Here is a 25,552-nt window from a genome sequence, read left to right as displayed (position 1 = left end):
CGCACGCTTTCGTACTGAAATGCTCGATCCTGTCCAGTATAGCGGTGTGTATCAACTTCATTTCAGAATCTGTGGATAGAAGGAAACAAGTTGATGCTGTTTGCATTGACCTTTCCAAAGCCTTTGATTCAGCTCAACATAATGCTCTGCTCAATATATTGTCAGCATATGGGACAGGAGAAAATGCTTTGGAGTGGATTAGATGGTATCTCCCAAATAGGGCTTGTGCGCAGTAAAATCCAATGTTATGCCAAAAGCCATATTGCCCTACTTCCAGTTTCCTCCATTGCTCTTTATTGGGTTCTCCGTCTTTTTCTTTCGTGATATTCATAAATGTTATAAGAATTTTAATACAACATAGCAAATGCCTTCTTTATGCTGATGATCTGAAGATCTTCAGGGTGGTAAATAGTAAGTTGGACTGTAAGTTGCTACTTGATTTGAATATTTGAAAATGCAATGCGATTACCTTTTCATGTAAGTTCAAGCCAGTAAATTACTCCCAACATTTATGCTATTTTAAAATAACTTGTGTGAATGAAATAAATGATGACGGTTTCAAACTGTTATTGTTGTTCTTTTGAGAAACATTCAGACTAGATTTGTAGGAAAGGGTTTAAATGACTTGGCTTTCTGGAAAGAAACTGCACCAAATTTTTGTCCTCTAGGACTTTGAAAACTTAGTTTTGCACCCTTATCAAGCCATCGTTAGAATACTGTTGCAAATCATAGCTCCTTTCCTAGCATTATTTAATACGGAACCTGGAAAGGGTCCAAAGAAGATTCTTGAAATGTATCAGCTACAAAGGTCTTTGTGTTTCTCTCTTCGTCCAATTAGGAGTCTTGTTTTGAGACTGTAGGAGGACATTGCACTTGCGCTGCAGATGTGCCACTGCCCTTAAATGTCTGACAAATAGAGTGGATTGTTCAACACTTTTAGGGTCAATTCTATTTCATGTTCCTCGATGGAATACTAGACAGTGGTATATTTTCCATGTGCCTAAAATGAAAACTGTGGCCTAGGAAAGCTCGGCTGCTGAGGGTTCTAAAATCACAGAATGGGCTGCGTGAATCAGTTGACAGTTTTCACTCACCACCCTTTAAAATTAGATGTGCCCTAATGACCTCATGAATGTAAGGTCCTCTCTGTATAAAGTGTATATATATTTATATAAATATCTCTAGTTTAAGTTTAAACGTAGTAGTTATTTTAGGAGATTTGTTTGTGTATATTCTTACTTTAGGAGATTTCTTTATACAATTTTTCTTTAGAGAGAGAGAGAGAGTGTATGTACATGAGGGCTGTTTTCTTTTCAACCTCCGATTGGCTACGAATGAAAGGCATATTGACTTTAAATGATTTTATCACTAAAGTTTAGTAGTTTTACACTTATTTTTCCAAATAATCGCCAAAACGATTTATGCATTTGTCGTACCGTGACACCAGTTTTCCGATGCCCTCTGCAAAGAAGTCTGCCGCCAGTGAGGTAACGTGCATCTTGATAGCATCCTGAAGTTCTTCGTTTGTACGCCACAAATGGAGGTTTACGATCATTGAACTTTCTACAGCAATCCCAGATATTTCTAGGTCTTCTCTGTATACAATTGTGACTTAACACTTAGGATACCCGAATATTTCTTTATGTTGGGCGCCAACAGTGTTGACTGACGATCACAAAACTCAGCAAATGGCATCAGCATTAATGTTTCTAACTCGTTATCATTGTGAGTGGGAAGAAGTATATTGTCATGGACGAAGAAACTTGGGTCCTATATGATACTCCAGAAACCAAAGAAGAGTTTAAGCAGTGGATGCATCCCTTTTCTCCAAACAAGCTAAAAAGTGTAAACTGATACTGAGCAACAGGAGAACAATGGCTACTGTTGTTTGGGACCATAAAGGTGTGTTGTTGTTGGACTTTATGGAGCAGGAGGCTGTCCAGACGCACATTACCTTACTGGCGGCAGACTTCTTTGCATACGGCATAGGAAAGCTGGTGTCACGATACAAGTGCCTAAATCGTTCTGGCGATTATGTGGAAAACTAAGTATGAAAGTACTAAACTTTCAGTGATAAAATCATTTTATGTCTGTGTCCTTTTGTTATAGCCCATTGGTGGTTGAACAAAATACAGCCCTCTCTGTTTGGGAGCATATCCTGTTGAGCATTCAAGCAACACTCTCCAATATAATTTCATTTAATCTCTCAGTCATTAATCATTGCCTCAGAGGAGTGTGAAGGGCTTCGGCAGCCAACACAGTTCCTATCCTCACTGCTAGGTAGGGTTTAATTCCTTCCATTCCTGACCTGGTCGAATTGCTGGAAACAAGCTGTAGACTTTCATTTTCATCCTGTTGATGATAAATCTATGTGTATCTATCTATCAGTCGGTATGATAAAAGTATACATAGTCCACCTAGTCAATACAGTTAAATCTATATATGTAAAATAGCTTGTCCTGACTGACTGACTGACTGACTGACTGACTGACTGACTGACTGACTGACTGACTGACTGACTGATTCATCATCGCCGAACCAAAACTACTGGTCATAATGAAATGAAATTTTGGGGATACATTCATATTAAGATTTAGGTGCTCGCTAAGAGAGGATTTTTGGTTATTCCATTGCTAAGGGGGTGAAAAGGGGGGTGAAATTTTAAAATGAGTGTATCTATATCTCAAAACTTTAAAAGTTTACAACTGTAAAAATTGGTATTTAGAATCTTCTTTGAAAATAAGGAAACACGTATTTTTTTGCTTTCAGAAAATCCCAATAGGACGGGTGAAAAAGGGGTTGAATGCCTTTAATCAGGAGACTGGTACTTATATCTCAGAAACTGAAGATGTTACAGACCTGAAAATTGGTACTTTTGATCTCTTTTAAAAATAAAGAAACACGTACTTTTTGTTTTTGGAAAATCCAATTAATGGGAGGGGAAAAAGGGGGTGAATTTTTAAAATGAGTGTATGTATATTTCGAAACTTTGAAAGTTTACAGATGTAAAAATTGGTATTTTGAATCTCCTTTAAAAATAAAGAAACATGTATTTTTCTTTTCGGAAAATCCCAATAGGAAGGGTGGAGAAGGGTGAAAATGTGTTGAATGCCTTTAATGAGGCTAATTATATTTCAGAACCTGAAGATATTACAGACCTGAAAATTGGTATTTGGGATCTACTTTAAAAATAAAGAAACAGGTATTTATTTCGTTTTTGGACAACCCAAATAATGGGGGTTGAAAAAGGGGGTGAATTTTTAAAATGAGTGTATCTACATCTTAAAATTTTAAAAGTTTACAGATGTAAAAATTGGTATTTTGAATCTCCTTTAAAAATAAAGAAACATGTATTTTTGTTTTCAGAAAATCCCAATAGGAGGGGTGGAAAAGGGGTTGAATGCCTTTAATGAGGATACTTACATCTCAGAAACTGAAGATATTACAGACCTGAAAATTGGTATTTGGGATCTCATTTAAAAATAAAGAAACAATTTTTTTTTCTTTTGGAAAATCCAAATAGTGGGGGGGGGGGGGTGAAAAGGGGGGATTTTTAAAATGAGTGCATCTATATCTCAAAACTTTAAAAGTTTGCACATGTAAAAATTGATATTTAGAATCTTCTTTAAAAATAAAGGAACACATATTTTTTGTTTTCTGTAAATCCGAATTGGAGGGGTGTAAAAGGGTGAATAATGGGTTGAATGCCTTTAACGAGGATACATATATCTCAGAAACTGAAGATATTACAGAACTGAAAATTTGTATATGGGATCTCCTTTAAAGATAAAGAAACACATATTTTTTTTGTTTTTGGAAAATCCAATTAATGGCGATTAAACAGGAGTGATATATTGGGGTGAATTTTTTGAAAGACTATATCTACAGAATATCTGAGAAACGTAGAATGTTACAGACGTAAAAAGTGGTATTTGGAATCTCCTTTAAATGTAAATGAACATAGGTGATTTGTTTTTGGAAACTCTTCTTAATGGGAACTAAAAAGGGGGTGAAATTTTAAAATGAGAATTTATACAGTATATCTCAAAAAACTTAACATGTTACAGAAGTGAAAAATGGTATTTTTTATCTCTATTAAAAATAAAGAAACGTGTATTTTTGGTTTTCGGAAATACCACTTGGGTGGAGGGGGGTGGTAAAAGTGACTGAAAATGGTCGTGAATTATTTTAATTAGGCTACTGATATCTCAAAAATGAAGATGTTACAGACTTGAAATTTGATATTTGGAATCTGCTTTGAAAGTAAAGAAACATGTATTCTCGGAAAATCCAATGAAAGGGGGGGGAGGGGGTGTAGGGAGGTGAAAGAATTGAAAAATTAATTGACTTAATTGTATGAGAATACTTACATCTATTAAAAACTAAAGTTGTTCGGGCCTACAGACGTGAAAATTGGTATTTGGATCTCCTTTAAAAACAAAGAAAAACGCGTTTTGGGGGCAAATCATCTTGGGGGGCAGGAGTGAAAAGGAGTTGAACTCCTTTCATGGGGATACATAAATCAAGAACTAAAGAAGTTACAGTTGTGATAACTGGTATTTAGAAGATCCTTTACTATTAAGAGAAACAAGTATTTTTTGCCGGAAAATTCACTTGGGGGGGGGGGTGAAGGTGAAAAAATTTGAATTATTTTAATCTCAAAACTGAGGTAATAGACTAGAACATTGGTGTTTGAAATCTCCTTTAAACATAAAGTAACAGGCATTCTTTTAGTTTTTTTTTGGGGGGGGGGGGGTAAAAGGAGGTGAGACCAATTGATTTTACTGTTCATAATGTATTTATAAGGAGCCTTCATTGCTCAGGTGGCAGTGCGCTGGCCTCTTACAGCTGGGTTCCGTGGTTCAAATCCCGGTCTCTTCATGTGACATTCGTGCTGGACAAAACGGAGGCGGGACAGTTTTTTCTCCGGGTACTCCGGTTTTTCCTGTCATCATTCATTCCAGCAACACTGTCGCAATATAATTTAATTTCATTTGTCATCCATTAATCATTGCCCCACAGGAGTGCGACAGGTTTTGACTGCCGGCACAATTCCTATTGATATAGATGTTGATTCCCATAGGGAATCAGAAATATTTGTTCCGAATGAGTAAATTTATAATACCAATATAAATGGTCCGTTATTGGATATTATAAATTTTCCAGCTAACTCATTCCTGGTTGCCAGCGTTTCGCCCCTGTGTGCTAGGCTGGGCTCATCAGTTGGTACCTAGCACACCTACCAAGACGCTGGCTAGTGCATACCGTGGAGGCCACTGCGTAGGCTAATTGTAGCCACCGGGAGTGCCAATGCACTATGAGAGACTTTGTCCCACTAACAAAAATTGATGCCTGCTTGGCCATCAGATGATATAGATGTTGATTCCCATGAATGAGTTAGCTGGAAAATTTATAATGTCCAATAACGGACCATTTATATTGGTATTATAAATTTATTCATTCGGAACAAATATTTCTGATTCCCTATGGGAATCAACATCTATATCATCTAATGGTCAAGCAGGCATCAATTTTTGTTAGTGGGACAAAGTCTCTCATAGTGCATTGGCACTGCCGGTGGCTACAATTAGCCTACGCAGTGGCCTCCACGGTATGCACTAGCCAGCGTCTTGGTAGGTGTGCTAGGTACCAACTGATGAGCCCAGCCTAGCACACGGGGGCGAAACGCTGGGAACCAGGAATGAGTTAGCTGGAAAATTTATGATGTCCAATAACGGACCATTTATATTGGTATTACAATTCCTATTGTCGCCACTAGATGGGGGCTTTATTCATTCCATTCCTGACCCTGTTGAATGACTGGAAACAGGCTGTAGATTTTCGATGTACTTATTCTGATCATAAACCGATCATTTTTAATCTTTCCTGGGTTCGTTTTCAAGAGCCATCTTTTCCTTCGGAGAACGTTCTTAAATTACAGTAGATTCTCCTGGCATTTAAATGGAAATTTAAACACATTTGAAATAAACGATGGGAATGAGATTGACCGTCCAATTTTTCACCCCTATAATAAGGTCAGTAATGCACGGAGGTATGTCATTCATACGGCCATAAATCCCGCACACTTGCCTACACGTGACAATGGTGCTGGTCACATTCTCAACATTGACAATGGCAGCAGATATAATTTACCGCCAGGTAGCGGTCTTGCATCTTGCCGTGGGGTCCAGAACATCTATGATAATAATAATAATAATAATAATAATAATAATAATAATACTGTTATGGACTGTCGTCAAATGTGCGGACCGCGCTGGAAACGGGTCCTGGACAGGTAATGACTAAGAATGCAGTCCGGCCGCGAGTTCAGTATCGCCAAGGCACCCAAGACGACACCATGCTGGATCTCCTGAAGGATTTGATCCATATTAAAAATGCTTATAGGAAAAGATGGCAAAGATTTAAGGACCCAACTGACCGGGTGGAATACCTGGACTTAGCCTGGGAAGTACGAAATTGATTTCTGGAAAGAGTGAAAAAAATGGGAGGAATCTTGCCATAATCTATTACAAAACGATTCAGATCATGAATTTTGGCGGTTTCTCTCAGAAAACGAGTCAGATCGCGAATTTCGGGGGATTATATATAAAACAATAAGCATTCAATTCTAAATTTCAATATAATACCGTAGCGAAGCACGGGTATCTTGCTAGTATATTTATAATTTAAGATTGCAAAAACATAAAAATAGTAGTTCCGTACATGTTTCAGCTTATTTAGGCCATTTACAAAATGGCTATAACGAACGGTTCCAGCAAAAATTTTGTGAATAAAGTCATCACCAAATTGAAGAAAGAAACTGCTGACAGTGAAAAGAAATTCATTCCATTTACATCATTCTCCTCCTTTCCCCTTATGCAGCTCTTGCTGGGTCGGGGCATTTATGGTACTTCTCCTTCCACCAGTCCTTTTACATCCCCGTCCAAGTTTTTTCTTCTTCTTGCACTCTTTATTGAATCGATGCACGTTGTTCTAGCCCTCCCCCCACCTCTCCCTCACTCTCTCTCTCTCATATATATCTGTTTTTGTATTCTTTCTTCCTCCATCCCCTACATGTCCAGACCATCTTCATTTACTCCAATCAGTTCTCTCATTTAAGCTTTCCTTTCAAACCTCCTTTCTCAAATGTTTGTTTCTCAATCTGTCCTTCCTATCATACTTCTTAGGTATTTCATTTCACTGGCTTGAATTCTACTCTCCTCCTGATGTATCCACAAAGACGCACACAAGTTATTTACACATATTCTACACACATTAATGAACTGCCATCTTGACAAACATTTGACTGCTACAGTAGTATGTCGCAACCAACTACCAACATAACGAATTCACATACTTGAATTCACACACTCTGCTAATACGACTTCCACACAAGTCTCATTAAAACAACTCAACTCTATGTAGGATGCTAAAAGGTTTGTTTTGTCACCTATTCAATACATATAAATTTTACAATTTAGGAATTTATTATTGATTCCACTTGAGACATGTTTCACCCTTCATTGAGGGCATCATCAGTCAAATTATCTCCTCAAGGCAAAAATCTGGTACCTGGTTAGTAGTTGGCATGCACAAATTAATACATATTATTAATATACATTACAAAAATTAAGTAAGAGAAACAGTTGTACAATAGTGATGGTTGAACATATAGGTTTATAGAATAAGAAGTCAGCACCAATGCGTAAAATTAAAATAGTAGAGTTTGGCAGTGGTGCTCTAACAGTTGACGCAATCATAGGAAAATATAAAGTTTTAAAAATATTTACATTATAACAAGGGAGAAAGGGTGTAGTGCTCGGCGTCAATGTTTGTAACCAAAAATTAATGTCAATGGTTGGTAACTATACAGTATTTACATTGTCCAATTGAAGAGTTGAGAATAAAGTTTTAAAAATATTTACATTATAACAATCAGGGGAGAAAGGGTGTAGTGCTTGGCGTCAATGTTTGTAACCAAAAATTAATGTCAATGGTTGGTAACTATACAGTATTTACATTGTCCAATTGAACAGTTGAGAATTTTACAATTTATATACATATTTACACAAGAGCAGCTTGGTGAGCAAGGATATAAAAAAATCTAGTACCAAGTGCGTCCTGTTGTTTTAAAGGTTGGAAGAAGAATGTAGCATTGACATTTCAGAAATTTGCAGAGTGGTTTATCTTAGTTAAAATCACCGGGGATAGGGAAATTTCCATAGCCAAATGAGGTTTATAGGCATCAAGCTGAAAGTTGTCTGGTTGCAGCACCGAGATCGGTACGGAGACTGGTCAGTGTAGATGGAGACTCATGGGTATTCAGTGCGTTTGAATGGCAACAATGATGACAGTTATTTGTAGGTAATTGCTTATTAGGAATATGTTGCGGGTTGAAACTTTCGCTTATTCTTTTAGTTGACTTCTGTAGTTTCGAATGTTATGTGAAGACATCGGTGTGAGATGCCGGTGAGACTAAATTGATAATATTCCATGGAAAAAAGTATGGCGGACCTCGGGATGAAGTTATTGTTTTTTGTTGCTGGTCTGGTGAAATAGAATAGAGTTGCTTCTGTTGTGAACTGCAGTGGAGAGATTAGAATGTATACGGTAACTGCAGAGTCAGAGCGTTGTAGCTGGGATGAGGCATCTTCTCATTCTGACTGCGAAGAGGAGCCGTTGTGGCACGCCATATTCGTACCGATGTGCGCTGGGTTCTGCCGTGTTGTTGAAAGTTTTATTGTATGAAGTGGAAGTTATCTGTAATGAGATGTTAATAGTATTAGTTGGTGTGTAAGAAAGGTTTATGGTAAGTAATGAAGAGTAAATGTCATGTTACATACCTGATGTGTTGCTGAGAGGTAAAACAACAGGACGCACTTGGTACTAGATTTTTTTATATCCTTGCTCACCAAGCTGCTCTTGTGTAAATATGTATATAAATTGTAAAATTCTCAACTGTTCAATTGGACAATGTAAATACTGTATAGTTACCAACCATTGACATTAATTTTTGGTTACAAACATTGACGCCAAGCACTACACCCTTTCTCCCCTGATTGTTATAATGTAAATATTTTTAAAACTTTATTCTCAACTGTTCAATTGGACAATGTAAATACTGTATAGTTACCAACCATTGACATTAATTTTTGGTTACAAACATTGACGCCGAGCACTACACCCTTTCTCCCTTGATTGTTATAATGTAAATATTTTTAAAACTTTATATTTTCCTATGATTGCGTCAGCTGTTCTCCAGAGCACCACTGCCGAACTCTACTATTTTAATTTTACGCATTGGTGCTGACTTCTTATTCTATAAACCTATATGTTCAACCATCACTATTGTACAACTGTTTCTCTTACTTAATTTTTGTAATGTGTATTAATAATATGTATTAATTTGTGCATGTCAACTACTAACCAGGTACCTGATTTTTGCCTCGAGGAGATTTGACTGATGATGCCCTCAATGAAGGGCGAAACATGTCTCAAGTGGAATCGATAATAAATTCCTAAATTGTAAAATTTATACGTATTGAATAGGTGACAAAACAAACCTTTTAACATCCTACATTCAGTATCTTCAATACGGATAACAATGATTTTTATCACTTGCAACTCAACTCTGCCCTCAAGACTGCCTCTTTATATACGTTGCCTGGCCAGGCTTCTAGAAGAATATGACACAACATATTTTCTTGTAATTTCGAGTCTCCACTAGCCTATTTACAATGTAAAGAAATTTCTACACAATTCTTGTCGCACATTGCATTGTCCTGGACTTATTACAGTGTGTTGCACAATGTTGCATTGGATTATACATCATATATGCAGGTAATAATAAATTATATACTATTAATTATGTGTTCTTACATTAAATAAACTCATATTAATATATATTAAGCAGATGTTTCATGGCATGATGCAAGTGTGATAAACAGATATAACTTGAAAACAATATTCTCTCACCCATGGGTAAATAATACACATATCAAGCTCAAATTATTATTATTATTATTATTATTATTATTATTATTATTATTATTATTATTATTATTATTATTATTATTATTATTATTATTACTTGTGATGTACATCCATTTAGTTATTATTTATGTAGTCGAATTATCGTATTGTGTGTGGGGTTATGTCGTGAAACATGTGGTGTACATAAATATTTATAGAGTTCATTTAATGTAAATACCTGTCAATTAATATTATATAATTTATTTTTACCTGTATATATAATTTGTAATTCACAACAGTATTTTGTAACACACTGTAACTTCCAGAAAGGCACTAGAACGATGGAGGATATTCTATACACTAGATCTATGTATTAGGCACTCTAGGATTTTTGAGAAGGTATTTTTTGTAATGTAGCTTTCTAGAAGCCTGGCCAGGCACATATATAAGGCAATTGTCTTGATGGTAATGACGAGTTATTGTTCAGTAGAGTAATGGTGTAGCAAGAATATATTTGTGACCTCGTGTTGACATGCAGTGGTTGGAGTCTCCAAGCTGAAGTGATCGGCAATTGTCAAAATGGCGGCTTTGTTGATGTTCTCGGTGCAAAGTGTTTTGTTTGTGATACTATTATTAAGTTTATGTATGTGTTAATTTGTAAATAGATGTGAATAAATAATTGTGCCAACTGACAGCATTTCGTGTGTGTGTGCGTCTTTGTGGATACATTAGGCATTTTCACACCAGGCAAATGCCGGGGTTGTACCTTAATTAAGGCCATGGCTACTTCCTTCCAATTTCTAGGCCTTTCCTATCCCATCGTCGCCGTAAGACATATCTGTGTCGATGCGACATAAAGCAAATAGCACCAAAAAAAAAAACAACAACTTGTCACTGTCCAGGTTTCAGCCGCATAGATCAGTATGGATGCCTTCCTTATTCCAGACACTCTGGTAGAATGCTTTGCCCTGTTGCACTCTCTTGCTAATCTCCATATCAGTTCTTATATTCTGCATTAATTCACTCCCTAGGTATTTGAAATTGTCAACTTCAAGGCTTTAACCACAAAGTTTCACAATGCCTTCCCTTGTCTTTTTCCTCTTGGTATCACCTAGGTCTTGTTTCTCTCTGCGCTGATCTTCATTCTGTACTTTTCAATATTTTTTTTCAGTGCATGAATTTGTTTTTGTACTTCTTTGCTGTTTATTCCCCAGACAACAGTAGTGTCTGGAAATTATTACTATTTCATCTCTCTGTTTTATGTGCTTCCTTTGTCTCCTTTACAATTTTGTCTGTAACCATTAGGAACAAAAAAAGCAACAGCACACTTGGAGGTCTTGGTCCAGATACATTTCTTTTTTTTTCTCTATTGGCTTTACGTCGCACCGATACAGATAGGTCTTATGGCGACGATGGGACTTGAAAGGGCTAGGACTGGGAAGGGAGTGACCGTGGCCTTAATTAAGGTACAGCCCCAGCATTTGCCTGGTGTAAAAATGGGAAACCACGAAAAACCATCTTCAGGGCTGTTGCTATCGAGCTTGGTAGATACATTTCTAAACCATTCTGTCTTTCCAAACGGTGTCTACGCTGGTGACACAGTTTTTGTACATTGCTAGCGGCATTTTTACAGTTTGTGTACCCAGTCTCTTTTTGACCATGGTTTCCCAAACCATGTGAACACTGTCACATGCCTTTATTAGATCTATGAAAGTCATGACCGGATCCTTTCCATATTCCCAATTCTTTTTCATTAATTGCCTCCTGCTAAAGATTGGATCCACTGTAGATCGTCTACTTCTAAAGCCATACTGTTCCTTTTGTAACTCTCCTGCTTCCTTTCTTCTCATTCTCCTCCCTAATATTCTTTCCAGTATTTTTGCCACTTGTGATAAGAGTGATTCTTCTATAGTTATCACACACTTTTTTGTCCCCCCTCCTTAAAGACTGGTATTATAATTCCCTTTCCCCAGGCTTCTGGTACACATTTCTGTTTCCATATGCACTTTAACCATCTGTACACCCATTGTAGTTCAACAGGTCTAGCAGCCTTTATTATATCCACACTAATTTCATCCATCCCTGGTGCCTTACCATTTTCATTTTACGGACTGCTAATTCCACCTCTAACATGGTTATAGCATCTTCTACTGATGAGTCATCACACTATTACTACCATCTCCTCTGCACAATTCCTCACATTCAGCAGTTTACTGAAATACACCTTCCATATTCTCTTTATTTCTTCTGGGTGTATTATCAATTCTCCACCTTCCTGTTTTATCAGCTTTGTATAAACTGTTCCTTTCCTATTACTTTGTATAATTCCATACAGCATTCTTTTACTGAACACTCCATCTGTTCCCATCTCTTGTGTTGTTTCCTCCCAACTTTTCCTCTCTTACCTATTTCTTACATTCCTTTTATTATCAAGATACTTCCTTTTGCATTCTTTTTTTTATCTCTATTCCATTCTTCCTATGCTTTTCTTTTTGCTTTCACTGCTTTTCTCACCTCATTCCACCATAGTGTCTCCTTTTTTTTTGTCACTATCATCAATGTTCTACCACAGTACTCTGCTCCACCGAGCTCGATAGCTGCAGTCGCTTAAGTGCGGCCAGTATCCAGTATTCGGGAGATAGTAGGTTTGAACCCCACTGTCGGCAGCCCTGAAGATGGTTTTCCATGGTTTCCCATTTTTACACCAGGCAAATGCTGGGGCTGTACCTCAATTAAGGCCACGGCTGCTTCCTTTCCATTCCTAGCCCTTCCCTGTCCCATCGTCGCCATAAGACCTATCTGTGTCGGTGTGACGTAAAGCAAATAGCAAAAAAAAAAGTGTTCTGCTCCATTTACTAATGCCCTTTTGAAGTAGGGCTATTCATCTTCCACATATCCTACTTCACTAACTGGAATTTGTTGTTTCAGTCTCTCCAGATATTTCTCCTATGCATTCTTATCTTTTAATTTCCACACTTTTACACTGGCAGAAAAAATATCCAAACACCATGAAATAAGGAACGTAGAATACGGAAATTTGGGCAATAGATTTGTCGAGGTAACTATATTTAATTCATTAATGGTACGAGACTACAGGTTAATATCTGCACAAGGAAAGCCATTGGCAAATGTGCCTTGCTGGTCCATTAATAACCGGTGAAATCACCTGACTGTAAATGGAGGCATGTAAACATGCATGCATTGTGTTGTACAGGTGCTGGATGTCACCTTGTGGGATGGAGTTCCATGCCTGTTGCACTTCGTTGGTCAACACAGGGACGGTTAATGCCAGTTGTGGATAACTCTGGAGTTGTAGTCCAATGATATCCCGTATGTGCTCGATTGGAGCAGATCGGGGAATCGAGGAGGCCAAGGCAACATGTTGACACTCTGTGGAGCATATTGGGTTACAACAACGGCATGGGGTGTTCATTATCCTGTTGGAAACCACCCTTTGGCACACTGTTCATGAATGGCGGCACAGCAAGTCGAATCACCAGACGGACGTACACATCTGCAGTCAGAGTGCGTGTAATAACCACGAAAGTGCTCCTGCTGTCATAAGAAATTGCTCCCCAGACCAGAATTCCCGGTGTAGGTCCAGTGTGTTGATGCTGCGGACAGGTGGAATACAGCCGCTGACCTGGCCTCCTCCTAACAAACACGGCCATTACTGGCACCAAGTCAGAACCAGCTTTCATTGGAAAACACAATGGACCTCCACTCCATCCTCCAATGAGCTCTCGCTTGACACCACTGAAGTCGCAGATGGCGGTGGTTTGGGGTAAGTGGAATGCACGCCGCAGGTCATCTGGCTCGGAGCTGTCCTTCAAGTAACCGATTTCAGACTGTTCGTTATGTCACTGTGGTGACAACTGCTGCTCGAATTGCTGCTACAGCCTCATTCCGCTGCGCCACAGCCATATGCCGAATACAGCGGTCGTCCCTCTCGGTGGCGCCATGGGGACATCTGGAGTCCGGTCTTCTTGCAAGCGTACCAGCGTGCCAGCACGTATGCAAAGTGGAGACATTCCTGCCAAGTCGTTCTGCAGTAGCACAGAAGGAAAATCCACCTTGATGTAGCCCTGTTATATGGCCTCGTTCAACTGCAGTGAGCTGTTGATACTGGCCTCTTTGTCGTCGTAAAGGCATTCTTAACCCACTCTGCAATGTCATGGGGCCGCTGCTAGCACTAATGCAAGTTGCAGGAAATTTGAATCAGTGTCATCTTTCATATGCCCGACTCGTTGGCTGAATGGTCAGCGTACTGGCCTTCGGTTCAGAGGGTACCGGGTTCGATTCCCGGCCAGGTCGGGGATTTTAACCAGCCTTGGTTAATTCCAATGGCCCGGGGGCTGGGTGTTTGTGCTGTTCCCAACATCCCAGCAACTCGCACACCACACTTAACACTATCCTCCACCATAATAACACGCAATTACATGGCAGATGCCGCCCACCTTCATTGGAGGGTCTGCCATACGAGGGCTGCACTTGGCTAGAAATAGCCACACGAAATTATTATATCTTTCAGATGTATAAACACGCCTACCAACGTTTGTTAATCTAGCATGACCCGTTCTTGGTGTTAGGATATTTTTTTTTCCATCAGTGTATTTTACTATGTGTTGTCTCGTTTAATTTTTCCATTTTCTTCACTCTCAATTTTACTATCACAATTCTATGACCTCCATTGCATGCGTCTCCTGGTAAAGCTGTTAAATCCATCAACTGTTGGCGATTTGTCCTTTCCACAAGAAAGTAATCAGTTACTGATTTAATTCTCCTCTCTCCACAACCATATCTTGTAAATTTTCCTGCTTTTTTCCTTCTGAAACCATATATAGCCCACAAACATTCCATTCCTATCACAAAACTCCACTAGTTTCTGATTTATTCCTTTTCCCATATCCATATGATCCGATTACTTCTTTCCTCCCTTGTCTTTCATTTCCCACCTGTGCATTTAAGTCTCCCATGACAATCACTTCCACATCAGTTATCTGCTTTCCTAATTTCTCCAGGAATTCCTCAATACCCTCCTCTTTGTTCCCTGTCTGTGGTGCATACACTTGTATGAAGTCCTTCACTTCGTTCTTCAATCTCATTTTAATTTTCGCTATCCTGTCGCTGATGTACTCTACTATATCCACATACTCTTCCAGCTGTTTTTTTTTATCAAGCCCAGTCCATTTTTTGTATCTCTGCCATCACACCAGTATAGTGTATATTCTTTCCTTTCTCTTTCCATTTAACTTCACTCAACACCATAATTTGTATCCCCTCTTTCTCCGTAAAGTCCACTACTACTTCTGCCTTTCCTGTCAGGGTCATAAGGTTGCCCACCTTCATGATGCTGGCTACTGGTTGCTCATTTTTCACAGTTCCCCAATGCCCAAGGAACTGCACTTCACGTGGAGCAGGGCACACCCTAACCTTTTCCAACTCAACTTCCGAAGTGCCATATATATAGGCTGTTATTACGGTGGGGTTGCCACTCCCAGACGCATTTTATACCTACTGCCAGGTGTAACTTTAGGCTGCTCCTCAATAGTACAGACACCTTTTGTAATATGCTTCTCTGAAGTACAGACATTGCTGACGGAAGAAAGTTCTTCCGTTTTATCTGCTGTTGGGACTGGGGTCCTCTTCTGCCATCTAAACCATTGACCATATTCTCCTTTCTGGTGAATTTATGTGTTGTTTCCTACACAAAGGCTTCACCTGGCCTCAAAACGGCGGGCTCCTCTGTCCGTAGCCATTGGTCCTCCCTTTGGGTGTCAAGTTCGGTAATGGCCACTTGACTCACCGTCAGGCAGTCACATGTAGTACTGTCTACTGTCACATGCGGTAGCACTATGATTCTGACCTGACCAGTACATTACATTTACATACAATAGTAACAAGATTTTTAGAGTCGCCAATATTTTTTTTAAATTTCCAAGTTTCCTTTTAGACCAGTAATTCTAATGCCAGGTTATTTTATAACACTCATGTCATTCTTAATAATAATACATTTTAAATTAGGATGTTTATAGATTGAAATGTAATCACGGCCAAGCGAGCTGCATAAGCCAGACGGGTAGTAGCTTCAATATGCGCTGTCAGGAACATGTCACCGCAAAGAGATACAAGTTTTCTGCTAAGAATGAGTACATGGAGGACTTCAATCGTTCCTGTAGTTCTATTGAACGTGATATAGACACTTTAAATACAGTATATTGCAGAAAGGCAAGTTGCTCAATATTTGGGGAAAATTTCACATTCATGTAAATCAAAGACTGAATGCAGCTTTCAATCTCAATGAAATTTCTGAAAAGGTCAGCATTTTATATGATGAAATTATAAACTTTGACAATAACCTTAATTTTTTGTCAATAGCCTGTAATTTGTCAGCCACACGTCCGCTGTCAGCACCTCGTACTCCATGTTTTCATTCACCCTCCCCTCACGCTCTCCCTTCCTCTGATGATGCTACCATTACTCATACAAAAGCAAATATGTTGTAGACTTAGTTTCAGCTTAGCTGGCTTGCTGGCTAGGTGTGATGCAAAAAATGGAGATAATAGAGGGTGGATTTAAAAATTTTAAATTTGATTTCCAATGTACATTATTGTTCTTCTTTTCTTATGCCTGTTTCTTTTTCTTTTAGATGTTTCACACCTCTTAAGGCGATTCTGTTGCAGTTGAAAATCAAACATTTCAATGGCCTCTATTTTGTTGGCAATATATTTCGATGAGTTTACACATTTTTGGAATTTGAGAAATTTTGGCTGTAAATATGAGGTTTTGGAACAGTATTTTTAAATGGAGTTTCATTACATTAGGAGAACTGGTTTTGCTATGTCTCCAAGATTAGACGGTTTTAAGGTCCACATTTTACTTCTATTATGCTTCATGGGTAACTCATTCTTATCCCTTTGTTGTTTTTAATATGTAACATTTTATCAATGCTTTTATTATATATGAATAAGATTCTCCACATTAAGCAGTTTTCAGATATTGCAGTCCAATTGTATTATTCCAGTGCTGCTGAAGATGGCCTAAATAGGCTGAAACATGGTACTGGTACTGATTACAATTTTTACAATTTTTTACAATTTGTTACGTGTATCTGTCTATTGACTTGGGCATTCTTTTCTTTTGATACTCTCCCCGTTAAATCCTTAAGAATATAGAGTACAATAAAAATGGCTTAACATTTGGTGTAAATGTGTATGTAAAACCAATAAGCAGTCAAAATTGTATTATGATGTAGTTGTCTATTCTTTCATTATTATATAGAAAATTGGTTTAAGAATTCTGATTCACTTTTCATTATAGGTATTTATTATGATGAATCTCCATGTTATGGAACTAATGTAAGATAATTCAGACCTTGTGTGTCATCATAGGTGTATCACTGCACTACAAATTTTGCGACTGTTCACTCTATAGGATGTTTGTAGTGGGGCTAGCAGGTATGTTCATACTCCCATGATGTCCTCTTTCATATCATTCCCATTTATTTCATACAAGTACTGAAGTTTAAGTAAAGTGTCATTTTTTCTAATTTCCTATAATTACTGAATATTGATGTTTGTGTCATTTTTAATAGTGTATTGGACATGAAAGTTATAAATAATTGTCCTTTTCAGAGACTTCATATGGCTGAAGAATTCCAGCGTCGGCAAGAAGAATTGCAGTCGGAAGCACAACAACTTCGTGAAGAGGAAATGAAGCGGAGAAGAGGTGGTGGTGATGGTCAAGTTCAAGAACCAGTGCAGAAGGAGTTTAATGAAGAAACAATATTGAAGCAGAACATGAACGACCATCAAGCTAAAGAACTTGAAGAGAACCAGTCAGTCAGTTTTAGCTATTTATCACACTCTCATCCTGTTCCTGCTCTCCGAACTAAATTGTTAAGCGAGGTTAATTCTGATTACCAGTCACCTAAAGAAATCACTCAGATTTTAGATAATAATTTTCCCAAGGCTCTAAATTATCCACATACCAACCACACTTCTATAAAATCTGCCCATTACGTGTCCCAACAATTGCCCAAGCCCAATGTAACTAAAGAACATCATAAACGGCATACTAAGCGCCATAAACATAGAAGTGCACATCTTGATTTGCCAATTGACTCAAATGCACCTAATCAACGGAAGATAGCACCAGAATTGCAGAATCAGAATTTTCCTGATGAACTACCCACCTCTATATCACACAACAAATCTCATCCTGAACCTGCTTCAAAGGAGCAACATCATAACCAAAAGATGCCTTTATCTCCTCATGTCGAAGTTTTAAATTATAATGAACAGTATACGGAGGTAAGTAGTGCTCTTTATGAATTTGTTATGTTGTAGCTTATATTTTTGTACATTATTCATTAACTATTGTATTTTACCAGAGCAGCTTTTGTGTAAATCATGAAAGTAATTCATATCTTAAGAGGAATACCTGAGATTTATTAAAGTATATTGAACACTGTTTTAGAATAATAGGGAAAGAGTTATTTTCTTTCGGTCGGCCTGTTATGAAAATTGTTGTGGAAAAATATTTGTTATTTTTAGTCGATATAGTGTAAAATTGGATAACTCCTGAAGTGAAATAGATTCTATATAATGAAATAACCATGACACATAGGTATGTCAAAGCATAATGGCTTAGGCTCTCATGGCCAGCATTACAGCGAATATAGAATAATTTTCTGGGCTTGTAGACAATGGTCCTAATCAGTTCCTAGCTCCCGACAGTTCATTGAAGACTGTGCCCAGCATATTCAAGGATCAACTCTCTCTGGAGATCAGTATTGGATTGAAACAATGGCTTTGTTCTCCCACTGTATAAAGCAGTCGTAAGATGTTGTGTGTGTTGTCTAGAATTTAGCTGTCGTGAGGGGTTTAATCCTAATAAGTCTGCAGAAGGAAGGTAGCCAGTTGGACGGAGAAGCTGGAAACAGCTGGGAGAAAGGACAACCAACCGGTAACCACTTGCCACCACTGTCGACCAAGTAGTATGAAACCCAGTGACACAGCTAAATTCATAGTTGCACAAAGAATATCTGGGTACCAATATACAGTATATGGTATCTGATGGGAGCGTTGTCACAGCTTCAGTCCACTACTTAAGAGAGGGCAGGCCCCTGAAAATGCCAGGTACAGTCTCTGATGAAACATGTGAGAGCTAAGAATCCAACTGGACTATGCCCTACAAGCATGGAAAATTCATTATATATTCACAGAAAGGCATGTTTGATGTCGCCTATTCATTGTTGTTACTGCAGGAAGAATTTCTGCTTCTGCTGGCTTCATTCACATTTCTCCTTGGCAAATATTTGTCTCTATGTGATTATATATTTACGTTTGAGATTCCGGTTTGTCTTCAAAGAAGAGAGTTCAAAGGATGCAGTATCCACTGGCGACCTCCACTAACCTGCTACGCTGGTGTAGCAGCGGGACAGGTGATACTCGCACGTGGCACATCCCAGGTGATGGTTAGGGGAGTCCTAACCGGCTTGCCGGCGGACTTGAGGGAAATAAAATACCTCTCGTAGACCAAACACACAACCCCTCTGTGGGTGGGGGACGCAGACGAAGAATTCATCCACGGTATCCTCTGCCTGTCGTCAGACGCGACTAAAAGAGGCGACCAAGGTTTGATTGTATCAGAACCATGAAACTACTTGTGATTAGTACCACCACGCGGGGAACACCATGGGTCACTTTTACTTGCGCTTAGTACCACTATGTTGGATACCAAATAGGTTTGTGATTAGTAGCAAACGAGGGCTCGACGGCTTTTACAGTACCTGTGATTACTAGCACTATATGAGCGACACCATGGGATGAGGGAACCCATGGTTCTGGCTTGCCTATGATTAGTATCCACTGTATGAGGAACACCACGGGATAGTACGAGTCTCTGTGGTTAGTACCTTTATGTGATGAACAACACAGGTTTGCGTCACCTGTAGATAGCACCGCAAATATGCGAAACAGCGTAGATCTGTAATACATGTGCGAATTTCCTTACCTGTGAGTAGTACCATAATGTGTGGAATACCCCGAGTCTACGCTACTCTTGATTAGTACCGCAACATGACAAATGCCATGGTTCTACATTCCTAGCGATATGTACCATTGTGAGGGGCCGCTGACTTGGATTTTGGACCCCTTTTAATTACAAGTACAGTGTTCTCCCTAGGACCTTTCTAATGGGCGCACCGCCCAGCTGTTTTTAGAGACCGCCCGGCTAATATAACCTATATATGTGCTAATTACATAATATTAATAGGTACATATTTGAGTCGTTGGGTACTCCGAAGCATTTAAATGCTGTAAAACTGTTAATTTAAATGATAAATCATTATTATTAGCATAATTGGATCAATTACATCGGAGATAAAATGTTTAGCTTGACCACTACGCAGTCACGATTGGGGGTCTGGATTAGCGTGGAATCGTATGCGAGCCCTCTTTTCCGCATGACGTCACAAATCCGTATGGCAGTCCGAATGTCCACAGCAACTGAGTGGTAGGCCTAAGTCTACTGTTACATGATTTGGAAGGTGCAATAGAACACTTGAAGTTCAAAATACTATCTTATATCTTGTTTGTGATAATAACATTACAATAGTTCAATTTTGCAGTTAATGTTTACATTTCTAATATTATTGTTAATGCCCTGAGGTGAATGAATTGAAATTTCTTTTCATATTGAAGTGTTACATAGTATTCCCCACCCGGCTAGTATTCTTGCCACCCGGCTGACAAACATTTCTGGGGAGAACGCTGCAAGTATCATCGACTCAGTATTGTGCTATAGAAGCAGTCCCTTGGTCAGTATTTCTGTTGTTCTACGCCAGCTTCTGTGCATGTGAGGCACTGTGGGTCGGTTCCACTGATCGCTTTAAATTCATATCCATCCATTCATTTTTCGTCCTCATGTTTTGAATTTTGGTCAGTGGATGTTTTTGGGCTTTTAATTTGTCATTTCATTTTGTCTCATTTCGTACCATTAGGGGCCGATATCCTAGATGTTAGGCTCCTTTAAACAACAAGCATCATCATCAACCACTGGCGACCAAAATATTATGTGCACTTGAGTTTGAAGGTCGTTTAGAAATAACCAGTAGGTAGAGGCACCTGTTCGTGGTGAAAACTTCTGCCTAATTTCGTCATTTAAAAAGTTATTTTGGTATATTTTTTGCTAGTTTTATTTTCGTTAATTAATTTTGCTTAGCTCAGAACATTTTAAGCAAGCCTCGGACCTATGGGAGTAACGGAGTCCCACTCCCATTTGACAGGCGAGGGACTCCTTGGAAACAACTTGGCGAACAAAATGGAGTTCGATGGGAAGCTATCAATATTAATGGGGCTTATGGAAGAAAGAAAGTAGAACTGGCTGAGTCAGCAAAGAGGATGCATCTGGATGTGCTAGGAGTAAGTGATATTCGGGTAAGGGGAGATAATGAGGAAGAGATAGGAGATTACGAAGTGTACTTGACGGGTGTTAGAAAGGGAAGGGCAGAGTTTGGAGTAGGGCTCTATATCAGGAATACCCTTGCACGCAACATAGTTTCTGTTAGGCACGTAAATGAGCGAATGATGTGGGTAGATTTGTCAGTAGGAGGAATTAGGATTAGAATTGTCTCCATGTATTCACCATGTGAGGGTGCAGATGAGGATGAAGTTGACAAATTTCATGAAGCATTGAGTGACATCGTGGTCACGGTGAATAGCAAGGATAGAATAGTGCTAATGGGCGATTTCAATGCGAGAGTTGAGAATAGAACTTTAGGATACGGAAGGGTGATTGGTAAATGTGGGGAAGATATGGAAGCTAATGGGAATGGGAAGCGTTTGCTGGACTTCTGTGCTAGTATGGGTTTAGCAGTTACGAATACATTCTTCAAGCATAATGCTATTCACCACTACACATGGGAGGCTAATGGTACCAGATCCATAATAGACTATATCTTAACCGACTTCAAATTCAGGAAATCTGTTAGGAATGTAAGAGTATTCCGGGGATTTTTCGATGATACAGACCACTATCTGATCTGTAGTGAACTAAGTATCTCTCGGCCTACGGTAGAGAAGGTGAAATCTGTCTGCAAACGAATAAGGGTAGATAATCTCCAGGATGAGGAAATTAGACAGAAGTACATGGATATGATTAGTGAGAAGTTTCAAACAGTAGACAGTAAGCAGGTTCAGGATATAGAAAGTGAATGGGTGGCATACAGGGATGCTGTAGTAGAAACAGCAAGGGAATGCCTAGGAACAACTGTTTGTAAAGATGGGAAAAGGCAAACATCTTGGTGGAATGATGAAGTGAGAGCAGCTTGTAAACGGAAAAAGAATGTTTATCAGAAATGGCTCCAAACAAGGGATTTGTACGTAGATGAAAGAAACAGAGCAAAACAAATAGTTGTTGAATCCAAAAAGAAATCATGGGAAGATTTTGGTAATAACCTGGAAAGGCTAGGTCAAGCAGCAGGGAAACCTTTCTGGACAGTAATAAAGAATCTTAGGAAAGGAGGGAAAAAGGAAATGAACAGTGTTTTGAGTAATTCAGGTGAACTCATAATAGATCCCAGGGAATCACTGGAGAGGTGGAGGGAATATTTTGAACAGCTTCTCAATGTAAAAGGAAATCATCTTGGTGATGTTGCTAACAGCCAAGCTCATAGGGAGGAGGAAAATTATGTTGGTGAAATTATGCTTGAGGAAGTGGAAAGGATGGTAAATAAACTCCATTGTCATAAAGCAGCAGGAATAGATGAAATTAGACCTGAAATGGTGAAGTATAGTGGGAAGGGAGGGATGAAATGGCTTCATAGAGTAGTAAGATTAGCATGGAGTGTTGGTAAGGTACCTTCTGATTGGACAAAAGCAGTAATTGCACCTATCTATAAGCAAGGGAACAGGAAGGATTGCAACAACTATCGTGGTATCTCATTGATTAGTATACCAGGCAAAGTATTCACTGGCATGTTGGAAGGGAGGGTGCGGTTAGTCGATGAGAGGAAGTTCGATGAAAATCGGAGAGGCTGTCAGGATCATATTTCAGTCAGGAATGTAGAACCATTTGGTATTTGTATTTGCTGGTATTTGTCATGTCGCAAATTTTAGGCCCCTTGGTTAACGCCCTAATGAATGTTGGCACCCAAAATTGATGCCAACGTCTTTTTTACGTGTACCTCAATGTGTTTTCCAAGTTTCATCGCAATCGGCGACTTAACCATTGCCGATGTTCCCTTGTAAGACAGGTATGCCAGCAGTTCATATTGTCATCCTTGGAGTCATTCCCACATGGAATCTCTGTAAAGTGATGTGCAAAACATTTTGCGAGTTTCTCTTGGGAAGAATATACACAGAAGAGTGATATTATTTATTGTCTTTGTGCAAGGGAATTTTTAATTTGAAAGTGTTACACAACTCAGTATGAACTTTTTTTATTATTATTCAGAGGAGAGTAGTATATAATACTAATATTGCAGGCTAACTACTTGAATTACTTCCTCACAGTTTATAGAGAAAATAGAAAAAAAATGAGGAAGTTGGGTACATGGTTCAGGTCGCATAGCTATTAGCTTACATGCAGGAGATGGTGGGTTTGAATCCCACCTCTATCCCGGAAGGTGGTTTTCACACCAGGCAAATGCTGGGGCTGTACATTAATGCCATGGCTGCTACCTGCCAATCCTAGTCCTTTCCCAGCTTCGCATCGCCAAAAACCTTCAATGTGTTAGTGCAACATTAAACCACTAGTAAAAAGAAAATGTTTATAGAAACAATTTCCTGATAACTTTGAAGTATGTTCTGTACTAAAAAGTGAACTTCCTAAACTTTGTTTGGTTTAACACTTAGATTAGATTAGATTTGTTGCCATTAGTTGCTGTATTTATTTATCCATGTATAATGTTTTTTGTGTGTTGCATTTCTGTATATTATAAAACTTAAGTCTTCAGAAAAACTTGCCTCTCTTCTTAATGCGGATTACTTATGTTTGCAATTTTAGATGCCACTAATCCCGAGAAGTCATCGTAGATCTGGTGATATAATATCAGAAGCTCGACCTTCCAACATACTCACTCAGCTTGGAGATTTTAGGCGACAGATGCAGATTAATCACAGGAAGATGCAAGGGGATCTACAAAAGAAATTTCCTGAGAAGTCTTCAAGTTTTTAATTAGGTGCCTTATAACACTTAATTTTACAAATAGAACTCAACTGATCAACTTATGCCTGGTGAAATTTCTGTGAGTGCAGATATTGTCAGAAAACTGTTGCATTGTGCACTTGAAGCAAGTCTACTACTGTAATTTTATAGTCCATTGATACTGGGTGTACACACAAATATTAATCTTATGTTGTTTATATATTTTTTCAAAATGTTTTTAATGTTTGTAAATTATATTCAGTAGTCTGCAAATATTGTGTAAATTAGTAAATAGGCTGTATTTATAATCTATTAGTTTCATGGTCCATATTGATAGTTCAAGTATGAAGGATGAGTTCTCCACCTAATCAATACTTTATTTTACATAGTGTCAATATTATTTACATAAAGACAGTACCGGTTTTGACCTGTAAATAGGTCATCTTAAGCTGCTAGAGAACCTACTTAACAGCAACTGTACAGAATAAATACTACTAAAATTAAAATTAAACAAATAAGCCATTAAATAAACATGAATGCCACTATTCTAAAATTACTTAATGTTAAGATGTATACATATGGTAGTGTTAGGGTTGAAGGGTTTTAAACTGGCCCCATGATTACTACATATTACAAAAGTTCTATTTGCTTAGGTTGAAATTGGATACAATTCTTAGAGTTTATGAAGAATCACTGACATTCTGGTGTCAGGCTCAGATATCTAATGTTAAATGCCAGTACTATGTCCAATGGTTATTCAAAGTGCATTGTTGGGCCGCAAATATGCGGGAACGTCGTGTTCATTAGAATAAGAGGTTTAGTAACCTGTTTACAGATACATAGCTCTTTCTCAGTCTATATTAATGATAAAAAACATGCTAGTTTATATTAGACTTCCTTATTGAGGTTTACGTTGCTGTGCGCGACATATTGAAATCAATGAAAGTGAGTTGTGGGTGCTCCTCTCTTCATATTTGCATTCCCTCAGGTAATTTTAAAAGATCTGAGAAAGAAGAAAAGGAAGGTAGGTATTAGAATAACTGATTGAGAGTGCCTTTTAAATAGGTTGTGTATACGTGTGTGTGTGTGTGTGTGTGTGTGTGTGTGTGTGTGTGTATGTGTGTGTGTGTGTGTGTGTGTGTGTGTGTGTGTGTGTGTGTGACTTACGTGTGGGCTGGATACGTCCTCGAGCATAGTTAGGAGCGTGCTGCACATAATAATGCTTCTATTTTATACAACACTAAATCGGTCAATGAAAATAACAAATACAGCCACTCAGGAGTATACCGCATAAAATGCAACTATTGCGAAGCTAGCTACATTGGGCGCACAGGTAGATGTTTTTCTATCCGATACAACAAACACATCAACGCCCCTGAATATAATCACTTTTTATCCATAGGGCAACATGTTGAGGAACACAAGCATA

At 38.5% G+C, this 25,552-nt stretch overlaps 1 protein-coding gene across 1 annotated transcript in view; it reads left to right on the top strand.

The window, feature by feature from the left end:
• The window catches only part of LOC136862760 (probable cyclin-dependent serine/threonine-protein kinase DDB_G0278487), a 98,822-nt gene extending 74,343 nt beyond the window's left edge, over nt 1-24,479 (top strand). The window contains exons 4-5 of the mRNA XM_067138993.2: nt 17,607-18,284; nt 23,983-24,479. Of these exons, the coding sequence (XP_066995094.2) occupies nt 17,607-18,284; nt 23,983-24,153 (849 nt within the window). The 3' untranslated portion in view covers nt 24,154-24,479. The remainder of the gene's footprint in view (nt 1-17,606; nt 18,285-23,982) is intronic.
• Nucleotides 24,480-25,552: the final 1,073 nt, after the last annotated feature.

This window comes from Anabrus simplex, chromosome 2 (genome assembly GCF_040414725.1).
Source record: "Anabrus simplex isolate iqAnaSimp1 chromosome 2, ASM4041472v1, whole genome shotgun sequence".
Classification (NCBI taxonomy): Eukaryota; Metazoa; Arthropoda; class Insecta; order Orthoptera; family Tettigoniidae; genus Anabrus; species Anabrus simplex.
This window is presented reverse-complemented; position numbering and strand designations above follow the sequence as displayed.